Below are 23,356 nucleotides of genomic sequence, written 5' to 3' on the forward strand. Positions count from 1 at the left end.
GTTCCTCCGTCAGCTTACCTAGTCCGATATGATGCTCCCGAAAGTGCCCGAGCTCGCCGAATCGGACTGGTACCGAATGATGGCTTCGGCTATCACCGGGGTGAGCATTGCCTTCTTTTTTTATTTATTATTTTTTTTACTAGTCGACCTGTTATACTTGGTAAAATTTTAGTTAGGAATTTTATCAAGAAGTCGAACTGGATAGTTTATTTTTTTATATTGTCGAACTCTCATACTTTGAAATTTTTGGGATTATCTAGTAGTCGAACATACCAGATTTTTTTTTTTGTTTAAGTTTCAACTCAACCCAACCAGGATGTGTTTCGCTATGAAAAACGCATACACGATGCTAAGGCCGAGTAGGAAAAAGCTGGCCGAGGTTCAGAAGTAGACGGAGTCCCTTCAAGCCGAGATCAAGGCGATGAACGACAAGTTCGCCGTCCTTCAAGGCGTCCTTTCTTTTAGAGAGGGCGAAGGACATGATTGATCATCTCGCCGGCGAGGCTCAATTCTTGTCCTTTGACCTCGATGACAAGAAGAACAAGATCAAGAAGTGGGGGGTTAATGGTGATGGCTTGAAGAGGGATAAGGAGGCTGCCGAGGCCAGCCTAATTGATCAGAACAAAGAGCAAAAAGATGTTCTTGACGAGGTTGCCCGGCTGAAGAGGACGGCTAAGGCGGAACGGGACCGGGCTGTTTTCGCGAACGATTTTACTATTCTGTGACTGATCGTCTCGAAATTAGAAAGTAGTCACGAAAATGTATTTTTGTAAGCAAATAATTCTCTCTTTTGATTTTGTTAATAAAACTGTCAAATTTTAAATTTTGAAGCTAATTTGATAAATTGATATGAATTTAGTAATATTTATGTCAAAATTCTTTATAAATTCCCTTTATACCTTTTTCTTCTATCAACAAACAAATCTCATAGGAAAACACAAAAGAAAGAAAGAAAAAAGATATATATCCGCGATAAGTTGCATATATTTAGCCATGCCTTGTCACGGGTAATTCAAAATTTCGAACACTTGCCGAAGGCTCATTCGTTGCCGATTAAAATTAGCTTTTGACATGATTTAGCCGCGACAGGTCACGGTTAAATTATAATCAAATAACTTTGTGACTTATGTTTTAGTCTAATCCTCTTCTCTTCCCTTTCTCTCTCCCTCTGTAACTTAGTCACCTCTTCCACTCTTGCCCACCAACGCCACTATTCTCCACCGCCATCGTCGCTCGTACTCCGCCATCCAAGTCCGCATGTAACTTCTCTCTTTTAATCTCTTACTCTTTTACTCTGTCTCTAGTTCTCTCATTCTCTCTCTATCTCATCTCATCGACGCAGACTAACACCGTCCTATTCTAGTCACCGCCGTCTTCGGTCGTGCTCTATCAATCCGACTTTTCCTGTTTTAGGGTTTTTAATAATCCTTTAACGGTTCCTGATTTGCGAATAAATAACCAGCGTGTTTGTTTTAGATTGAAAATGATCATATTTTTTGATTTTGATGAACTCATTAGTATTTTATTGTGTTTATTTGCATGTACGGTAAGCTTGGTGCGTTTGATGATGCCCTTAAATTGTTGCCTATTTGTTTCTCAACAACTATATAAGTTGTTATTGTTGCGGCCAAATGACGAGACAAAAAAGAACCATTTGTCGCAGCTGTAGCCACGCGGTATAATAGCCACGACTATCGCATCTATTTGAAATAACGACGGGATGACTTCAGCCGCGACAAAGATTATTGTCGCAGCTAAATTTTTCGCCGCGAAAAATATTGAGGCTTAAGCCTTTATTTGTTATAGTGCCTGTAGCTCCGCAAAGTCACTTTTTTACTTTTGTTTTTATTTTACATAAATATATAAAATAAACATGATGTCTTTGGCAACAACATTCTTTCTGAAATGATTAACCAATACCCTAACGTAGGAGTGATTATTCGAATACTCAAATTAAATTTTATATCATTATTACACTTATGTCAAAGATAACAAATGATGAAAGAAAAATAATAAATAAATTAATTAATAAAAATTCATAATGTACGCAGCTGAATTTAACCGCTATATTTATGGATTTCAGGAATTGAAAAATAAAGTGTCATTATCAACTGTTGAGGTATTAGGAAGTGGCACGATCAAGAAATGTACGTCTCGGAATTAGGAAGTGGCGGTGGAGGAGAGTGGCGGTGGCCGGCGAAGCCCCTCTCGTTGATGGTTGTGGGGAATAGTAGGATTCGGCGCCGATGGAGTCTGTCCTTTTTGTAGCGAAGACAAGAGCAATAATTGCACATTGTCTTCATTTGTGACGTCCAAACCAAATTTATTATGGCTCAAAAGCCTTCCACCATTAATTGGATGGCTATGAGCAACCAATATGTAGATCACAAAAACGACAATATATTTCGCACTCATTTTCGGTTTTCAAGTAGAGCTCTATATGTATATATAAGCGAAAATATACGGAATTGACACAATACAAATATACGGCGGGTTTTTTGTTTTTTGTTTTTCTTTGGTGTGCGAGCGTTGCTTGTGGATATGAGACAGGGAATAGGTAGAATGGTATTTTATAGGGAAAATATATATAGGCTGGTAGTGATATGTGTACCATGCAGATTGAAAATTTGTTTGAATTGACGAGTTTAATAACTTTGAGCGGGTCATACAAGAACAAGGAAGACAGAGCTGAGAGATGCGAAATTTGAATTCAAGTCTTTCCATTCTTATTTCTTCTGTTCAATATTTGTAAGGACGTAGGAAGCTATGTGTTTTTTTTTAAAAGTCTCCTCTCTCATGTTTATAGATTTGCATGCTCTTATACCAAAAATAAATAGTCGAATGCAATGCAGGTAAACATATTATTATTCATCACGGTAGAATATCAGTTGACCTTGCTGAGCATTATAGATATATATATTTAGAAGGAGGTGTTTTGACGGCCCTAAAGATACTATTCTTAGATATTAAACGAATGACGGAACAATTGCTGGGAACAAAAGGCTACATAATAAAGTTGTACCTTTTTAATTTTAGTTATTTATTTTTCATTCTTAGATTTACACATAAAGAGTATAATAGATTACAATGAATATATCAGCACAAATTATATATAAATATTTTAAACTTCAATAATAAAGATATTTTGCCCTTTTTGGGGGTTGAACCCAGGCGTTCATGTAATATAATTAAACTAACTAGTCCAGGATTATAGTTGATAAAAAAATATATATATAATAATTGTTGGTAAATAGACTTCAGAAATTCAATTAATTGTAGGTCCACACCTTTTAATAGGTGATGTTTAATATATAGACTATGTGACATACATATGAATGATATTATTATTATTATTATTATTATTATTATTGTTATTATTATTATTATTATTTGGATATTATAAGTTATCGTTCTAATTTAATGATGAGTCATATTAGGAATAATCAACCATCAAAAGTTTAAATCTTTCAAAAGATGGGAGGCTAAGCTCGGTGGAAGATTTGTAAAGCTCCCTTTTCGAGATTGAATTGATAAGTGCGTTAATCACGCGGAAAATTCCTATTTTTCAGACTAAATCCGAGATTGTTTTCGAGTATTTGTGATATTTTTTTGTGTGTTTTTAAGAGACTTATAGGTTTTAGAGGCCAATGAGGTATAAAGGAGGTTAGTAGAGCATCACGTGAAGTAACAGAGCAATTTTGAGAAGATTCGAAGACTTTTCGTCAAGTTAGAGCAAAGACGAAATACAGCGTCGTCTTGTGAACAATTCTGAGAGTTTGAAATAAAACTTTTTGATGATCCAATTCCATGAATGGATAGAGCTCTCTCTTAGCTTTCCAACGCATATTTATTTGCAAGAATCTGACATCGTAGCTAGGAGTTATGGCCGTTACAAAAACGGTGCGTGCGGGAAGAAAAAGTGCTCGGTGCGATCCAACGACCTCGCGCTGCAAGGTTCCGAAAATCGCCGAAATTGATCTCCGAGCATGAGGCGCGGAACGCGAAATCCCGAAGATGTCAACCTCGCAGCGCGAACCTCGTACCACGCGCCGCAAGGTCCGCCGAGAGAAAAAAAGAGGAATCGCGGATTTGGAGTCGATCAGAGCCTTTGGATCAATTTTAATTACCCACTCTGCTCCGAAAATTAAGAGAAACCCAAGGATTTCGACCTAGGCCTATAAATACACCTCTCAATCTCTTGTTAGGGATCTTAGTTCTTTTTTATTGTTTTCACTTAGTGTTTGAGAGAGATAGAGAAAAAGAGGAGAGCCGTTCTTCACCAATTCACGCCAATTACAGTTTTCTTCTTCTCCTTTACTCTTGAACTCCCGTATTTTAATTCACAATTGATTTTTTAATTATGGTTTCATATTTCTATTCTCTCATTCTCTTTTTGTTTTCTCGCTGCGCCATGAACTAATTCCATTAAGGACTATGGCGTAGCGGGTTTAGGATTTGGTTATGGATATAATTTACTATATTGAAGTTCAATTTTCATTCTCTACTGCTTTGCTTAATTTGAATCCGTTTTAATGCTTGATCGAGATTAGCTATATTGTTCATGATTTTATACTTCAACTTGATGCTTGACAAAGATTAGGTTGTTAGTGTTTTTGTTTGAATTACTATGATGCATGCCTAGGCTAGAGATAGTTAGGTTGCCTTAGAATCGTGGGAATACTCCTGATATTAATGCATGTTGTTGTTAGGGATTGAGATCGAGAGAAGATTTTCCTAATTTTGACATAGGTCGTTAGATGCTCGAGAGAGATTTAGCAGTATTCTCTGTGAGTATGATTAGCAAAGAATAGTGAGTTGATTATTGATTGTGCTTGTATTTCGTGTATCCAAACCGTTGAAAAAACCCGTGAAGCCTTGGTCCTTAGCCTCTCTTTCTGCTTACAACTGTTGATTGAGTGTTTTGTTATTTATTTGCGTTAGAATTTTTCTATAATTTGTGACATCTTTCCATCTCCTCTTTAGTTCAATTCGTGCTAGTTGATTTGTTTGCTAATTAAGCTTTTTCCTCGTGGGATCGACGCTCGTATTTAATTCACTATATTACTTGAGCGACACGTGCACCTTGCGCACGTAAAAAATCGCAACATGAATCTCGGGCCGTATCAAGGTTCCTACGCAGTCTTCCTATGAGGCTTCTAGGCATTGGGAGTCGTGTTATTACTCTAGAGTCTCATAGGAAGATTCAGTGGTACCTTCAATTCTTTCATCATTTGCCATATCCACACAACTCTAAATTATGCTTATGCGAAACTCCGAGACACAACATCGTTTTATTGTTTCTCCACGTAATGAGATTCACGAACACGAAAGTGCAGTACGATGTCGTTGATCATCTCGTCTTGACACATTCATCACACTTTTAGGGTTCTTAGACGTGGACGATCGGCGGACTGAGAAACTAATTGTGTGATATGTGTGGTGTAATTCTCTAACCACGTCTCCAGACATTTGAGTTCTAGAGAGTTGCTGAGTTTTATGATTTCGTGATTGAAGGTTTCACGAGCGTTGACATCGAAGAAAACCAAACGCTTGGAGAGTGTCTGAGAGTGGAATTGAGAGGATCCCAAATTCAGGGGAGCCTGATTTTAATATTTTGTGACGGATCGTGTGAAATTAGAAAGCAGTCATGAAAATGTATTTTTGTAAGCAAATAATTCTCTCTTTTGATTTTGTTAATAAAACTGTCAAATTTTAAGTTTCGAAGCTAATTTGATAATTTGACATGAATTTAATAATATTTATGTCAAAATTCTTTATAAATTTCCTTTATACCTTTTTCTTCTATCAACAAACAAATCTAACAGGAAAGCACAAAAGAAAGAAAGAAAAAGATATATATCCGCGACAAGTTGCATCTATTTAGCCATGCCTTGTCACGGGTAATTTAAAATTTCGAACATTTGCCGAAGGAGCATTCGTCGCCGATTAAAATTAGCTTTTGAAATGATTTAGCCGCGACAGGTCACGGTTAAATTGTAATCAAATAACTTTGTGAATTATGTTTTAGTCTAATCCTCTTCTCTTCCCTTTCTCTCTCCCTCTCTAACTTAGTCACCTCTTCCACTCTTGCCCACCAACGCCACTATTCTCCACCGCCATCGTCACTCGTACTCCGCCATCCAAGTCCGCATGTAACTTCTCTCTTTTAATCTCTTACTCTTTTACTCTGTCTCTAATTCTCTCATTCTCTCTCTGTCTCATCTCATCGATGCAGACTAACACCGTCGTATTCTAGTCACCGCCGTCTTCGGTCGTGCTATATCAATCCGACTTTTCCTGTTTTAGGGTTTTTAATAATCCTTTAACGGTTCCTGATTTGCGAATAAATAACCAGCGTGTTTGTTTTAGATTGAAAATGATCATTTTTTTTAATTTTTATGAACTCATTAGTATTTTATTGTGTTTATTTGCATGTACGATAAGCTTGGTGGTTTTGATGATGCCCTTAAATTGTTCCCTATTTGTTTCTCAACAACTATATAAGTTGTTATTGTTGCGGCCAAATGACGAGACAAAAAACAACCATTTGTCGCAGCTGTAGCCACGCGGCATAATAGCCACGACTATCGCATCTATTTGAAATAACGACGGGATGACTTCAGCCGCGACAAAGATTATTGTCGCAGCTAAATTTTTCGCCGCGAAAAATATTGAGGCTTAAGCCTTTATTTGTTATAGTGCCTGTAGCTCCGCAAAGTCACTTTTTTAATTTTGTTTTTATTTTACATAAATATATAAAATAAACATGATGTCTTTGGCAACAACATTCTTTCTGAAATGATTAACCAATACCCTAACGTAGGAGTGATTATTCAAATACTCAAATTAAATTTTATATCATTCTTGCTGCCAAGCCTACCGCCGTGTGCACCCCCACCAACTCCGCCTCCATCGCCGACCTGGCCACCACGGGGCCTGCCCACATGCCGGTCACCTGTCCAACCGAGTCTCGAATTACTACCGCCACAAAGGCACCGTCCGCCGAAAAGGACGCATCAGAGTTCGCCTTGTGCCACCCTATCGCTGGCAGCTCCCACGTCGGAGCAGTGAGGATCGTGACGCAAGTCGGTTTAATTAGCGGGATCAGTCGGGGATCTGATAGCTCTCATCGCCTCAGCTTCCGCTAGTTTACGGTGGATTCGGCAGAGGAGAGACGTCATCGTTGGGACCGAAAGACTCAATTTCCGCTGGTTTCGATTCCACCACAGTGTCTCGAGGATGATGGCAGCTCTCAAATCCCAGCGGAAGGTTGCGCCCGCCTCCGGGCCCGTGAATCTTGGGTCTGGGAACAGGATGATGTCAACAGCCTGCCGGATGTGTGTCGGGGAGGCTATCTGCCAGTCAAAGCCGTCCGCCGCCGCGAACCAGATCGCCCGAGCCAAGGAACAATTAAAGAGGACATGGATCGCTGATTCCTCCACGTCGTTGCACACCGGGCAGAGCTCGACCGGTCTCTGTAGGATTCGCGCCAGATTATCTGCCGTGGGAATCGCGTTACTCCTAAGGCGCCACATGAACAGCTTGAGGCGGCTATGGAGCTTGGAATTCCAGATCTTTAGCCAAGACCTGTGTTTGGGATTGAAGTGAGCTCCCCTGATTTGCCAATACGCGGACTTCACCGAGTGCGACCCCGAATCCGTCGCCGTCCAGCACACCACATCATCTTTTGTGCTCGGCAATGGAGAAATTTTTAGGACCTCATCTACCGAGTCTGGCTCAAGGACCTCGTGTAAAAGGGCCCTGTTCCAGATTCTAGTGCCCGGGATGAACATGTCCGCCACATTCGAGATTCTTTCCCTGTCCGTCTTCCATTGGAGGTGGTGCGCGCTTGGGATCCATCGGTCGATGTGAGGATTGATGTTCTTACCCGAACCAACTAAGTAGCAGTGATTCCGAGAGAGTAAGTCGCGCGTCGACGCAATATCCTTCCAGCCCGAGGAATCCGACCCTTTATCCTTACGGTGGATAAAGGTCCCGGTCTTACAATATTTCTGTGTAAGAACCCGGGCCCAAAGACTCGACCGCTTCTCCATGAGGTGCCATCCGTGTTTACTGAGCATGGCTTGATTGATGTCCTCAAATCTCCTGAATCCGAGTCCGCCATGGCTGAGAGGTTGACAAATATCGTTCCAACTCCGGAGCGCAAGGAATCTGTTGGAGTCGCTCGAGCCATTCCACCAGAATTTTCGCACCATAGCATCTAGGGATCTAGAGAACGTAAGCGGGAGTCGATGAGCCGACATGACATAGGATGGGATACTCAGAGCCACCGATTTTATGAGCGTTGTACGAGCCATAAGGGACATCGACCTAGCCATCCAACCCTCAAGCCTTTTAGCCAACTTATCCTTGATATATTTGAAATCCATAGACTTGTTTCGGCCTGTAAACAGCGGGTTGCCGAGGTAGATCGTGTCTGGTGGGCAGAGGGGCATGTTGAGCAGCTCTCGCATATTGTGGCGAGTCTCATTGTCGCAATTTTTGGAGAAGAAGATTCCTGATTTGTGGGTATTGACTTGCTGCCCCGACCACCTTTGGTAGAGCTGAAGGCACCGTTGAATAGCCTTAATGCCTTCCTTCTCCGTCCGGCAAAGGAGCACCGTGTCATCGGCAAACATGAGGTGCGTGATAGGAGTAATTCCCCGGCCGATCTGAATACCATGGAGCTTACCCAACTCTTCCTCTCGAAGCAGCAACCTTGAGAGCATTTCCGCAGCGAGGATGAAGAGATACGACGAGAGTGGGTCGCCTTGTCGAAGGCCACGCGACGGATTGATTCGCTCGAGAGGGCTCCCATTAAGTAGGACCGAGAAAGAGGCTGTTGTCACGCAGCCTTTGATCAGAGCGATGAATTTTTTGGAGAATCCAAAGGCGTGAAGCACTTTCCACCAGAAGCTCCATTCCATTCGGTCATACGCCTTACTCATGTCGATCTTTATCCCCATCACCCCTTTCTTTCCTTTCTTCTTCTTCATCACCGCGAGGACTTCCCTTGCCAATATTGTATTCTCCCCTATCCACCGTCCGGGTACGAATGCGGGCTGGAATGGGGAGACGAGCTTGTCCAGGACCCCACGGAGCCTTGCAGTAATGAGTTTGGTAATGATTTTGGAGCAGAAATTGCAGAGGCTGATCGGCCGGTATTTATCGAGCGTCGTCGCCCCGTTGACTTTCGGGATAAGGACCACGAACGCATGGTTGATGAATTTGAGCATGCGTCCATGGCTGAAGAAGTATCGGACAAAGGCTACCACCTGATCTCCAATCTCCTTCCAGTATGATCGGAAAAAGACTCCCTGGAGGCCGTCGGGGCCCGGTGACTTTAGCGGGTGCATACTCCAAATGGTGCTTTCAATCTCTTCCCGGGAAGGAACCTCCTCCAAGGCTGCGTTCTCCTCTTGGGAGATCATCGGAGAGATCAAATACTCAAGCCCTTCTGGCTCCTCGGTTGGACCTGCCGAATAAAACTCACGAAACTTTGCATTAATGTGATTAGCGATACCTGCCCGATTATTCAACCACACCCCGTTCTCTGTGCATAGGTTGTCGATGAAGTTGCGTTTATATCGGATGAGCGTCGAGGTGTGAAAGAAATTGGTATTGGTATCGCCGTCTCTGTACCACAATTCCCGAGACTTTTGACGCCACATATTATTGAGCCCCACCTCTAGGCTGCTCAGCTCTCGCGTCACTTCAGCTTCTGCTTCGAGATTTGGGCGAGTCGGTTGGCCATTTTGCACCTCTATCAACGCGTCTTCAAGCTGCCGAATCCGGTTTTGGGTGGCCTTGAGGCGACCCGCACTCCATCTACGAAGCCTCGCACCTACATTCCAAATCTTGGCTTGGAGGACGTAGCTGTGATGTCCTCTGACCGATAGCGACCACGCCCGGTTAACTTCCTCTCGGCAAGACTCCTCAGAGACCCAGGCTTCAAAAAAACGGAATGGCTTGCGGAGGCTAGGTTCATACATCCTCGTGTCCATGACTACAGGGCCGTGGTCAGAATGTCTCGCGGGGAGGTTTGTGATTCCCGCTTTGGGAAAAGCCAAGAACCAGTCTTGATTGGCGACGGCTCGATCAATCCGTTCACGAATACGCCTTCCTACCCCCTGTCTATTCGACCAAGTGAAGGCCGCACCTTTGGCCGCGAGATCGATGCCGCCAGTATTCTCGAGAAAATTCCGAAGTAGGCGGCCTTTACTCCATGTGATAGGGGCTCCCCTATTTTATCTTCCTGGTCTAGGACGATGTTAAAATCGCCTAGAATCAGCCATGGTCCGCCAAATCTGGACACTCGACTCTCAACCTCGTCCCAAAATCTTCTCTTGTGCCGATAGTTGGTGGGCCCGTAGATACCGTAGAGGTACCAATCCGGCACGGCTCCTCCTTCTCTTATGCTGGCCTGGATTACGTGCTCCTCCGCCACCCAAATATTGACATTCACTCCTCGTCTCCACCACATACAGATGCCACCTGAGTTACCACGTGCCGCTACTGAGACACCACCCCAATATCCCATGGCTCATCGACACTGATCCATAGTTACTGAGTCCACCTTTGTTTCAAATAATAGTACCACATCCGGATTCCTACTCCGGATCATACCCCGAAGGGCCTCCCTCGCCGGGTCTCGCCGGAGGCCGCGGCAGTTCCATGAGGTCACTAACATGGACGAGGTAGGGGGTTGTTAAGGCCCGCCTCCTCGGCCGTGTTAGAAGAAATAGTTGTAAAGGGATTAGGACCCTCCTGGACTTCTTGTTGTTGTGACTCCTCAACCTCAGTGGGTTTGGGTGTTTTTGATTTTGCCAATCTGCCTCGCTTGGCTTTGACAATTTTCCGACCCTCTGTGTTCTTAGCCTGTATAGAGCCCTGCGCGAAGACACTTTTAAAGGACAGGGCCAGGCCAGCAATCGTTTTCCCTGATGGTTCCGGGGTAGTCGCCGTCGTTGAATCGCCATCTTTCTTCGCGAATTTGTGTTCTGGAACTGCATCGTACTTCTCAGCTTGTTTTTTCCGCTTTGAAGGGCCTAATTCCAAGGGTTGGATATTGGGCTGAGCGTGTGGGAGATTAATATGTGCCAGAGTAAATGGGTCATCTGCCTTGGGCTCAGTTCTTTGAGAAAAGGGTTCACCAGGAGGAATTGTGGAATGGGCTTTTTGGGCCTTGTGTTGTGGAGGCCCACCAGAGGCAATTCCAACGAGGGTCTCATCAGCCTTTGTTTTCCCGCTCAAATTCTTGCTAGCTGTCATCAAGAGGTGGTCCCCAGTACTGCAGCTCACATTCTTTTGCAGATTATAGGTTATTGGAGATGTCGCACTACCACCACTATGTTGTTTTGTCTGCTCCTGTCCCCTTTGTACCTTGCTCAGGGTTGCCAGCTCTGTCTTTGAACCATCACCATTAGTTACCAGGTTTTGTACCCTCTGGATCATCGTGGATGGCCCCGCCGCCGCTGAGACCACCTGAGAGGATCGGGACGACCTTGCGCTTTCCAGCTCTGGCCGGTTTGATTCAGTCCTTGTGTCTATCTCCAGTTCTCTTCCGGCGAAACATGACTTGACCTCCGACTCCGCGTGAAGCCAGCCTCCATATTTACGCACCATCGATGAGTGGTCTGCATTTATCATAGCCCAGTTAGAACGAAGGCACTCCTCTTCCTCATGGCCTAATACCCCGCACTTGAAGCAAAATCGACCCAGTCTTTCGTATCGACACTGGACCCATATCGTACGTAGCTCGCCACGCTCCAAGAAGAATCCCGCCAGCAGTGGTTTCCGAATGTCGACCTCCACCTGGATACGTAGGCTTACTCCACCACCGCTCCCATATTTGAGAAGCTTTCCTACCATCGGAGCGAGGTGTTGAGCACCTCCGACGTTGGTGAATCTGGGTGGGAGACCCTCCATCGACACCCAGAATGGCGAGTGGGTAAAGAAAATCTCATCCACTGTGAGCAGGGGAGGCCATGGTACAATCAAGAGTTGTGAGTTCTTGATCGTCCATGGTCGCCTCGCTAGAACCATATCCACATCATCTCTGGACTCGAACGTGAATTGGAGAATTCCAGGTTTGATTTCCTTGACCGTCCATCTCTTCCTGCACTTCCACACCGCTGAAAAGACCTCCCAGATTCTTTTTACCCCCATTGGTCTGTTCGCGCACACTTTCCCAGCAACTGAGAGCATCTCCTCTCCGTCGTGCCATTCAGAGTCTGCACAGGAGATGGCCAGTCGACTCGCGAGGACTGACGCCGTTAATGACACTTCCTCATCCTCCCCTTCGTGATTTTCCATAAGGCCAGACCCCTAAACTCACACCTACTACCCAACCAAAGACACTCCGTGTTTCCCTAAGAAACCCAAAAGACCTAAGCCTCAAGTGTATTTCCCAGAAACCCAACACAAACTCAGCGAGTTTCCCAGAGAAAGCAAAACCCAAAAAACCCAAAAAAACCTTGCGAAGTCTAGTGCTACCGTAACTCTCACCAAACCAAACGAAGACTCACTCTAACCCAGAAGGGTCTAGAAGAAACCAAGGGAAGACTAGCTGCTAACAACCCTCAAGACGCTTCACCAGGAAGAAACCCCACCCTCCTAGAGACCTAGATACCTAGAGAGAAAAGGAAAAGGACAAGCCTCACTGTATAGACCCAGTAACTAGCAATCATAGAATATCAGTTGACCTTGCTGAGCATTATAGATATATTTAGAAGGAGGTGTTTTGACGGCCCTAAAGATACTATTCTTAGATATTAAACGAATGACGGAACACTTGCTGGGAACAAAAGGCTACATAATAAAGTTGTACCTTTTTAATTTTAGTTATTTATTTTTCATTCTTAGATTTACACATAAAGAGTATAATAGATTACAATGAATATATCAGCACAAATTATATATAAATATTTTAAACTTCAATAATAAAGATATTTTACCCTTTTTGGGGTTGAACCCAGGCGTTCATGTAATATAATTAAACTACAAAAAATTGGCTACGTAAGCCACCTAAACTATAGGATTTGTAAATTAGTCAACCTTTGGTAAATAATTTGTAAATAGTCAACTTGTATACGTGGCAGCCAATTAACTACCTAAAATATATGTTTGGTTGTGTTAAATAAGACTTCTATTAATTTGTTAATAAGTTTACTTGGTTATTTACAAGAAATTAACCAAAGGTGGGCTATATCTCAATCCACTATATCCGTGTGTCTATATAACTTAATAACCCATTAAACTAACTAGTCCAGGATTATAGTTGATAAAAAAAAAAAATATAATAATTGTTGGCTTCAAAAATTTACATTGTAAATAGACTTCAGAAATTCAATTAATTGTAGGTCCACACCTTTTAATAGGTGATGTTTAATATATAGACTATGTGACATACATATGAATGATATTATTATTATTATTATTAGGATATTATAAGTTATCGTTCTAATTTAATGATGAGTCATATTAGGAATAATCAACCATCAAAAGTTTAAATCTTTCAAAAGATGGGAGGCTAAGCTCGGTGGAAGATTTGTAAAGCTCCCTTTTCGAGATTGAATTGATAAGTGCGTTAATCACGCGGAAAATTCATATTTTTCCGACTAAATCCGAGATTGTTTTCGAGTATTTGTGATATTTTTTGTGTGTTTTTAAGAGATTATAGGTTTTAGAGGCCAATGAGGTATAAAGGAGGTTAGTAGAGCATCACGTGAAGTAACAGAGCAATTTTGAGAAGATTCGAAGACTTTTCGTCAAGTTAGAGCAAAGACGAAATACAGCGTCGTCTTGTGAACAATTCTGAGAGTTTGAAATAAAACTTTTTGATGATCCAATTTCAGGAATGGATAGAGCTCTCTCTTAGCTTTCCAACGCATATTTATTTGCAAGAATCTGACATCGTAGCTAGGAGTTATGGCCGTTACAAAAACGGTGCGTGCGGGAAGAAAAAGTGCTCGGTGCGATCCAACGACCTCGCGTCGCAAGGTTCCGAAAATCGCCGAAATTGATCTCCGAGCATGAGGCGCGGAACGCGAAATCCCGAAGATGTCAACCTCGCAGCGCGAACCTCGTACCACGCGCCGCAAGGTCCGCCGAGAGAAAAAAAGAGGAATCGCGGATTTGGAGTCGATCAGAGCCATTTGGATCAATTTTAATTACCCACTCTGCTCCGAAAATTAAGAGAAACCCAAGGATTTCGACCTAGGCCTATAAATACACCTCTCAATCTCTTGTTAGGGATCTTAGTTCTTTTTTATTGTTTTCACTTAGTGTTTGAGAGAGATAGAGAAAAAGAGGAGAGCCGTTCTTCACCAATTCACTCCAATTACAGTTTTCTTCTTCTCCTTTACTCTTGAACTCCCGTATTTTAATTCACAATTGATTTTTTAATTATGGTTTCATATTTCTATTCTCTCATTCTCTTTTTGTTTTCTCGCTACGCCATGAACTAATTCCATTAAGGACTATGGCGTAGCGGGTTTAGGATTCGGTTATGGATATAATTTACTATATTGAAGTTCAATTTTCATTCTCTACTGCTTTGCTTAATTTGAATCCGTTTTAATGCTTGATCGAGATTAGCTACATTGTTCATGATTTTATACTTCAACTTGATGGTTGAGAAAGATTAGGTTGTTAGTGTTTTTGTTTGAATTACTATGATGCATGCCTAGGCTAGAGATAGTTAGGTTGCCTTAGAATCGTGTGAATACTCCTGATATTAATGCATGTTGTTGTTAGGGATTGAGATCGAGAGAAGATTTTCCTAATTTTGACATAGGTCGTTAGATGCTCGAGAGAGATTTAGCAGTATTCTTCTGTGAGTATGATTAGCAAAGAATAGTGAGTTGATTATTGATTGTGCTTGTATTTCGTGTATCCAAACCGTTGAATAAACCCGTGAAGCCTTGGTCCTTAGCCTCTCTTTCTGCTTACAACTGTTAATTGAGTGTTTTGTTATTTATTTGCGTTAGAATTTGTCAATAATTTGTGACATCTTTCCATCTCCTCTTTAGTTCAATTCGTGCTGGTTGATTTGTTTGCTAATTAAGCTTTTTCCTCGTGGGATCGACGCTCGTATTTAATTCACTATATTACTTGAGCGACACGTGCACCTTGCGCACGTAAAAAATCGCAACATGAATCTCGGGCCGTATCAAGGTTCCTACGCAGTCTTCCTATGAGGCTTCTAGGCATTGGGAGTCGTGTTATTACTCTAGAGTCTCATAGGAAGATTCAGTGGTACCTTCAATTCTTTCATCATTTGCCATATCCACACAACTCTAAATTATGCTTATGCGAAACTCCGAGACACAACATCGTTTTATTGTTTCTCCACGTAATGAGATTCACGAACACGAAAGTGCAGTACGATGTCGTTGATCATCTCGTCTTGACACATTCATCATACTTTTAGGGTTCTTAGACGTGGACGATCGGCGGACTGAGAAACTAATTGTGTGATATGTGTGGTGTAATTCTCTAACCACGTCTCCAGACATTTGAGTTCTAGAGAGTTGCTGAGTTTTATGATTTCGTGATTGAAGGTTTCACGAGCGTTGACATCGAAGAAAACCAAACGCTTGGAGAGTGTCTGAGAGTGGAATTGAGAGGATCCCAAATTCAGGGGAGCCTGATTTTAATATTTTGTGACGGATCGTCTGAAATTAGAAAGCAGTCATGAAAATGTATTTTTGTAAGCAAATAATTCTCTCTTTTGATTTTGTTAATAAAACTGTCAAATTTTAAGTTTCGAAGCTAATTTGATAATTTGACATGAATTTAGTAATATTTATGTCAAAATTCTTTATAAATTCCCTTTATACCTTTTTCTTCTATCAACAAACAAATCTAACAGGAAAGCACAAAAGAAAGAAAGAAAAAGATATATATCCGCGAAAAGTTGCATCTGTTTAGCCATGCCTTGTCACGGGTAATTTAAAATTTCGAACATTTGCCGAAGGAGCATTCGTCGCCGATTAAAATTAGCTTTTGAAATGATTTAGCCGCGATAGGTCACGGTTAAATTGTAATCAAATAACTTTGTGAATTATGTTTTAGTCTAATCCTCTTCTCTTCCCTTTCTCTCTCCCTCTCTAACTTAGTCACCTCTTCCACTCTTGCCCACCAACGCCACTATTCTCCACCGCCATCGTCGCTCGTACTCCGCCATGCAAGTCCGCATGTAACTTCTCTCTTTTAATCTCTTACTCTTTTACTCTGTCTCTCAATTCTCTCATTCTCTCTCTGTCTCATCTCATCGACGCAGACTAACACCGTCGTATTCTAGTCACCGCCGTCTTCGGTCGTGCTATATCAATCCGACTTTTCCTGTTTTAGGGTTTTTAATAATCCTTTAACGGTTCCTGATTTGCGAATAAATAACCAGCGTGTTTGTTTTAGATTGAAAATGATCATTTTTTTTTAATTTTTATGAACTCATTAGTATTTTATTGTGTTTATTTGCATGTACGGTAAGCTTGGTGGGTTTGATGATGCCCTTAAATTGTTCCCTATTTGTTTCTCAACAACTATATAAGTTGTTATTGTTGCGGCCAAATGACGAGACAAAAAACAACCATTTGTCGCAGCTGTAACCACGCGGCATAATAGCCACGACTATCGCATCTATTTGAAATAAGGACGGGATGACTTCAGCCGCGACAAAGATTATTGTCGCAGCTAAATTTTTCGCCGCGAAAAATATTGAGGCTTAAGCCTTTATTTGTTATAGTGCCTGTAGCTCCGCAAAGTCACTTTTTTAATTTTGTTTTTATTTTACATAAATATATAAAATAAACATGATGTCTTTGGCAACAACATTCTTTCTGAAATGATTAACCAATACCCTAACGTAGGAGTGATTATTCAAATACTCAAATTAAATTTTATATCATTATTACACTTATGTCAAAGATAACAAATGATGAAAGAATAATAATAAATAAATAAATTAATAAAAATTCATAATGTACGCAGCTGAATTTAACCGCTATATTTATGGATTTCAGGAAATGAAAAATAAATTAAGTGTCCTCATCAACTGTTGAGGTATTAGGAAGTGGCACGATCAAGAAATGTACGTCTCGGAATTAGGAAGTGGCAGTGGCCGGCGAAGCCCCTCTCGTTGATGGTTGTGGGGAATAGTAGGATTCGGCGCCGATGGAGTCTGTCCTTTTTGTAGCGAAGACAAGAGCAATAATTGCACATTGTCTTCATTTGTGACGTCCAAACCAAATTTATTATGGCTCAATAGCCTTCCACCATTAATTGGATGGCTATGAGCAACCAATATGTAGATCACAAAAACGACAATATATTTCGCACTCATTTTTGGTTTTCGAGTAGAGCTCTATATGTATATATAAGCGAAAATATACGGAATTGACACAATACAAATATACGGCGGGTTTTTTGTTTTTTTGTTTTTCTTTGGTGTGCGAGCGTTGCTTGTGGATATGAGAGAGGGAATAGGTAGAATGGTATTTTATAGGGAAAATATATATAGGCTAGTAGTGATATGTGTACCATGCAGATTGAAAATTTGTTTGAATTGACGAGTTTAATAACTTTGAGCGGGTCATACAAGAACAAGGAAGACAGAGCTGAGAGATGCGAAATTTGAATTCAAGTCTTTCCATTCTTATTTCTTCTGTTCAATATTTGTAAGGACGTAGGAAGCTATGTGTTTTTTTTAAAAGTCTCCTCTCTCATGTTTATAGATTTGCATGCTCTTATACCAAAAATAAATAGTCGAATGCAATGCAGGTAAACATATTATTATTGTCATTAAGTAGACCCATATTCATCCCAAAACTTTGAATTGTTGCGACTATAATCTAGACTCTTGTTTTTTTGGTCCTTGGCTAGCCTTTTCTGTAGGGTAAAAACTTTGAATTGTTGTGACTACATAAGCCTCACCGGTTTGTGTAAAAACTTGGAATTTTCCGAACGGTAATGTCAAATTGACCGTGTAATCATTAACAGCCTTTTTTTTTTTTTCAGTAATCTACCCTACTATAATGTAAGATCTACAATGAGATATTATCTAATAATAAAACTCTTGTTTTTTTTAATAATCAATCACAGGTTGGAGCTCCGGCCCGTGTCGGTCTCGTGGCTCCGATCGACGTGGTGGTCCCGCCCGGTAACACAGGGCTCGACCCATCTCAGACGTCCTTCTTCCAAGTCCTGAACATCCCGACGAAGATCAACAAAGGGACGGTCGAGATCATAACGCCAGTCGAGCTCATCAAGAAGGGAGACAAAGTGGGGTCCTCCGAGGCCGCTCTCCTCGCGAAGCTCGGGATTAGGCCGTTCTCGTACGGACTCGTCGTCCTCTCTGTGTACGACAACGGCTCCGTCTTCTCGCCGGAGGTTCTCGACCTCACCGACGACGACCTCGTCGAGAGATTCGCCGCCGGAGTTTCCATGGTGACCTCGCTCGCCCTCGCGATTTCTTACCCGACCCTCGCCGCCGCGTCACACATGTTCATCAATGCCTACAAGAACGTCCTCTCCGTCGCTGTCGCCACTGAATTCTCGTACCCCCACGCTGACGAAGTCAAGGAGTTCCTCAAGGTCAACACTAATCCTTGATTGTCTTTGTTTAATATATTTTTATTTTTATTTTTTATATTTATATATACATACATATGGGCAATATATACATAAATTTGACGATTGATGGTATATAAGAATTATAGGAAATTATACTACATGACTTTTAGGACCATTTGAGGTCAAGTACATATGAACATAATGTGATTCTTATATAGTAAAATTTTAGGCCAATGTGCATTTACATAATTTTTGAAGATTGATGACTGTATAATTTTGTACAGTTGAAATGTAAGGTATTATTTTGAAAACGTTTTAAATTTATTGATTTTATTTTTCTTTCTAATATAGTAGTTTTGAACTTGATGTAAAGCCGTATTATTCTAATATAGTAAAATTATAGGACTGTGTACACAGACATAAATTTAAAGATCAATGGTATAAATTTTCAACAGTTGAAATAAAGTGTATTATTTTGCAAACATTTTAAATTATATAGATTTATTTTTGCAATCTAACCTATTTATTATTAGTAATAATTAATTTGGTTGGGTTTTTTTGTTTTTGTTTTTGGGTGGTGATGTTCAGGACCCGAGCAAATTTGCTGTCGCTGCCGTTGCTGCCACCAATGATGCAGCTTCTGCTCCGGCTGCTGCGAAGGTGTTTGAGGAGAAAAAAGAGGAGCCCGTTGATGAGTCGGATGACGACCTCGGGTTTAGTTTGTTTGATTGATTGAGTGAGTTTTGATGCTCTCGAAAGTTTTTCCGTTCAAGAGAATTTAGTGTTATTTTACTTTTTCAATTTTTAAAGTTCTTTTTTTAATTAATTTGGACAATGTAATTGTTGGTAGTGTTATGTTATCATCAGATTATTTCTTTAATTAGCTTATCCAGTTTTTTTTTACAAGGAGAAGATACCATAATGTTCGAATTCATATATTTTTTTTTTCTCACCTACACTCACTTGTACTTGTAAGCGATATGGCTGTGAGCGAGCAAGATGAATGTAATTCATTAAGTCGTATTTCTCAAACAAAACAAAAAAACCAAGTAATATGGTTATCCATATTAGAACAAATTATCATTCTGAATTTAAGATTTCAAAAGACCGGCGTATACGTTCAGTCAATCTAGTACCGAATAATTTTGGGCATTGGAACTGGAGGAGATCAGAAATTTTGGTTCCGAATCTTAGTAACTTCTTTGATACAAAATATTCTCATAGGAAGATTCAGTGGTACCTTTAATTCTTTCATCATTCGCCATATCCACACAACTCTAAATTATGCTTATGCGGAACTCCGAGATACAAAATCGTGTTTATTGTTTCTCAGCGTAATGAGATTCCCAAACACGAAAGTGCAGTACGATTTCGTTGATCGTCTTGTCTTGGAATCATGCTCAATCGACATCGGTATATATTTCTCCAACTCTATTTTTTCCTTTCTTGAAGAACAATCCACAGCGTGGGGTTCATTAAAAGTACCTTGGGATTTTAAACACTACTCGAGAATGAAAGCTTCTAGGCGCATGCATGTATTGACTAACAATACTTACAACACTATTTCTACGATGACGCACCTCACTGCATGTAAATACTTCTTTTTCCTCATTCTCTTCATTTAACTCTTCCCTCTCCTCATTTTTTTTATCTCATAAATTACATAATAAACATATGATACATATACACTTGAATTTATTATTAGTTTGTAAGATGTTATTATTATTAGTTTGAATGACCTATAATATTATAGTTTTTAGTATGATATTTTATTCAATTATTTAGTTTATAATAATATACAACAATGGAGTTTGGACACCCAATAAATAAGTGACTTATTTGTCACTATTAGTTACATTGTCACTAAACACTTCTAAATCTGTCTTAAAAAAAAAGAGAAATGTGGAATAAACCACTTATTTACTCGTAGATGTGGATAATTCTAATACAATAATATAAATCACCCATGATGTGGTAAACATGTCTAGGTGGGTGGTGCCGATCACCTTGCTTTAAGAATGAGAAAACTTTTCGGTTGGATAAAGTTTCTCTACTGTTGTTACGTGTGCTGTTGGTTTATTTTTTACTGCAAGTTTATTTGGCAAGATGTCTGACAACATGCTCCAGGATATGTTGAGACATCTTTGCCTCTGTATGCAGAATTGTATTTTTGGCAAATTTACTGAACTGCCAGAATGTCTCGTCGAAGACTTTCTACTTTGGTTCTCTTCGCGTGAATGGGTGAGAAAACCATAGATCGACTTCTAGATGTGTTGACTACTATAAAAGCCAAGCGCTTCCCCCTTTGTAGTCTTGATGCATTCATCATACTTTTAGGGTTCTTAGACGTGCACGATAGGTGGACTGAGAAACTAATTGTGTGATGTGTGTGGTGTAATTCTCTAAACACGTTTTCAGACATTTGAGCGTTAGACATTCAGTGGTACCTTTAATTCTTTCATCATTCGCCATATCCACACAACTCTAAATTATGCTTATGCAAAACTCCGAGACACAACATCGTGTTTATTGTTTCTCCACGTAATGAGATTCACGAACACGAAAGTGCAGTACGATGTCGTTGATCATCTCGTCTTGGCATCATGCTCAATTGCCATCGGTACAGATTTCTCCAACTCTATTTGTTCCTTTCATGAAGAACAATCCATGACGAGGGTTTCATTTAAAGTACCTCAGGATTCTAAACACTGCTCGAGAATGAGAGCTTCTAGGCGCATGCATGTATTGACTAACAACACTCACAACACTATTTCTACGATGACGCGCCTCACTACAAGAAACTGATGCTTTAGCCACAAAAAGAAATACCGTGGCAAGTTGCGGCTACTTAGTCACGACTGGTCACGGGTACGTAATATTTTCAACATTTGTAAAAAGTCGCATACGACACCGATAAAAAATTAGGTTTTGAAATGATTTAGTGGCGATAAGTAACGGCTAAATCATAGTTAAATAACTTTGTGAATTATGTTTTGCCTCATTCTCTTCACTTAACTCTCCTTCTCCTTCTCCTTCTCTCTCGCCTGATTTTTCTATAAATTACATAATAAATATATGATACATACAATTTATAATTAGTTTGTAAGATAATATTATTATTAGTTTGAATGATCTATAGTATTATAGTTTTAGTATGATAGGTTATTCAATTATTTAGTTCATAATAATACACAAGCTAGGACGGGGTTTTGACACCCGTAGGAATATATAAGTGGCTTATTTGTTACTATTAGTTACATTGCCACTAAACACTTCTGGATCCGTCTTTAAAAAAAATGAGAAAAGTGGAATAAGCCACTTATTTACTCATAGTTGTAGATAATTCTAATACAATAATATAAATCACCCATGATGTGGTAAACATGTCTAGGTGGTGTTCTCGATCATCTAGCATTAAGAATGAGAAAACTTTTCGACTGGACAGAGTTTCTCTACCGTGTTAATGGCTTATTTTTTTTTACTGCAAGTTTGTTTGGCAGGATGTCTGGTAACACGCTTCAGGATACGTTGAGACACCTTTGCCTCTGTATGCAGAACTGTATTTTTGACAAATTTCCTGAATTGCCAAAATGTTTCACCGATGACTTTTTTACTTTGGTTCTCTTGGCGTGTATGGATAATGAAACCCTAGATCGACTTCCAGACTTGTTGAGTACTATAAAATCGAAACGCTTCCCCCTCAGTAGTCTTGACACATTCATCATACTTTTAGGGTTCTTAGACGTGCACGATCGGCGGACTGAGAAACTAATGGTGTGATATGTGTTGTGTAATTCTCTAACCACGTCTCCAAACATTTGAGTTCTAGAGAGTTATTGAGTTTTGTTATTTCGTGATTGAAGGTTTCACAAGCGTTGACATCGAAGAAAACCAAACGTTTGGAGAGTGTCTGAGAGTGGAATTGAGAGGATCCCAGATTCAGGGGAGCCTGATTTTACTATTTTGTGACGGATCGTCTGAAATAAGAAAGCAGTCATGAAAATGTATTTTTGTAAGCAAATAATTCTCTCTTTTGATTTCGTTAATACAACTGTCAAATTTTAAGTTTCGAAGCTAATTTGAAAATTTGACATGAATTTAGTAATATTTATGTCAAAATTCTTTATAAATTCCCTTTATACCTTTTTCTTCTATCAACAAACAAATCTAACAGGAAAGCACAAAAGAAAGAAAGAAAAAGATATATATCCGCGACAAGTTGCATCTATTTAGTCATGCCTTGTCACGGGTAATTTAAAATTTCGAACATTTGCCGAAGGAGCATTCGTCGCCGATTAAAATTAGCTTTTGAAATGATTTAGCCGCGACAGGTCACGGTTAAATTGTAATCAAATAACTTTGTGAATTATGTTTTAGTCTAATCCTCTTCTCTTCCCTTTCTCTCTCCCTTTCTAACTTAGTCACCTCTTCCACTCTTGCCCACCAACGCCACTATTCTTCACCGCCATCGTCGCTCGTACTCCGCCATCCAAGTCCGCATGTAACTTCTCTCTTTTAATCTCTTACTCTTTTACTCTGTCTCTAATTCTCTCATTCTCTCATTTTCTCTCTGTCTCATCACATCGACGCAGACTAACACCGTCGTATTCTAGTCACCGCCGTCTTCGGTCGTGCTCTATCAATACGACTTTTCCTGTTTTAGGGTTTTTAATAATCCTTTAACGGTTCATGATTTGCGAATAAATAACCAGCGTGTTTGTTTTAGATTGAAAATAATCATTTTTTTTTTAATTTCGATGAACTCATTAGTATTTTTTAT

General features: G+C 40.3%; 1 protein-coding gene across 1 annotated transcript; it reads left to right on the forward strand.

The window, feature by feature from the left end:
* The first annotated feature begins 17,778 nt into the window (after positions 1-17,778).
* LOC149394809 (large ribosomal subunit protein uL10-like) lies at positions 17,779-19,536 on the forward strand. Its single transcript, XM_089615376.1, has 3 exons — positions 17,779-17,784; positions 18,046-18,597; positions 19,165-19,536. The coding sequence occupies exons 1-3, from the start codon at positions 17,779-17,781 to the stop codon at positions 19,306-19,308; spliced, it is 702 nt and encodes a 233-aa protein (XP_089471502.1). The 3' UTR covers positions 19,309-19,536.
* The last annotated feature ends 3,820 nt before the right edge of the window (positions 19,537-23,356 follow it).

Source organism: Urtica dioica, chromosome 5 (genome assembly GCF_054948205.1).
Source record: "Urtica dioica subsp. dioica isolate 48M chromosome 5, U.dioica_male_clone48M_v1_H2, whole genome shotgun sequence".
NCBI lineage: Eukaryota > Viridiplantae > Streptophyta > Magnoliopsida > Rosales > Urticaceae > Urtica > Urtica dioica.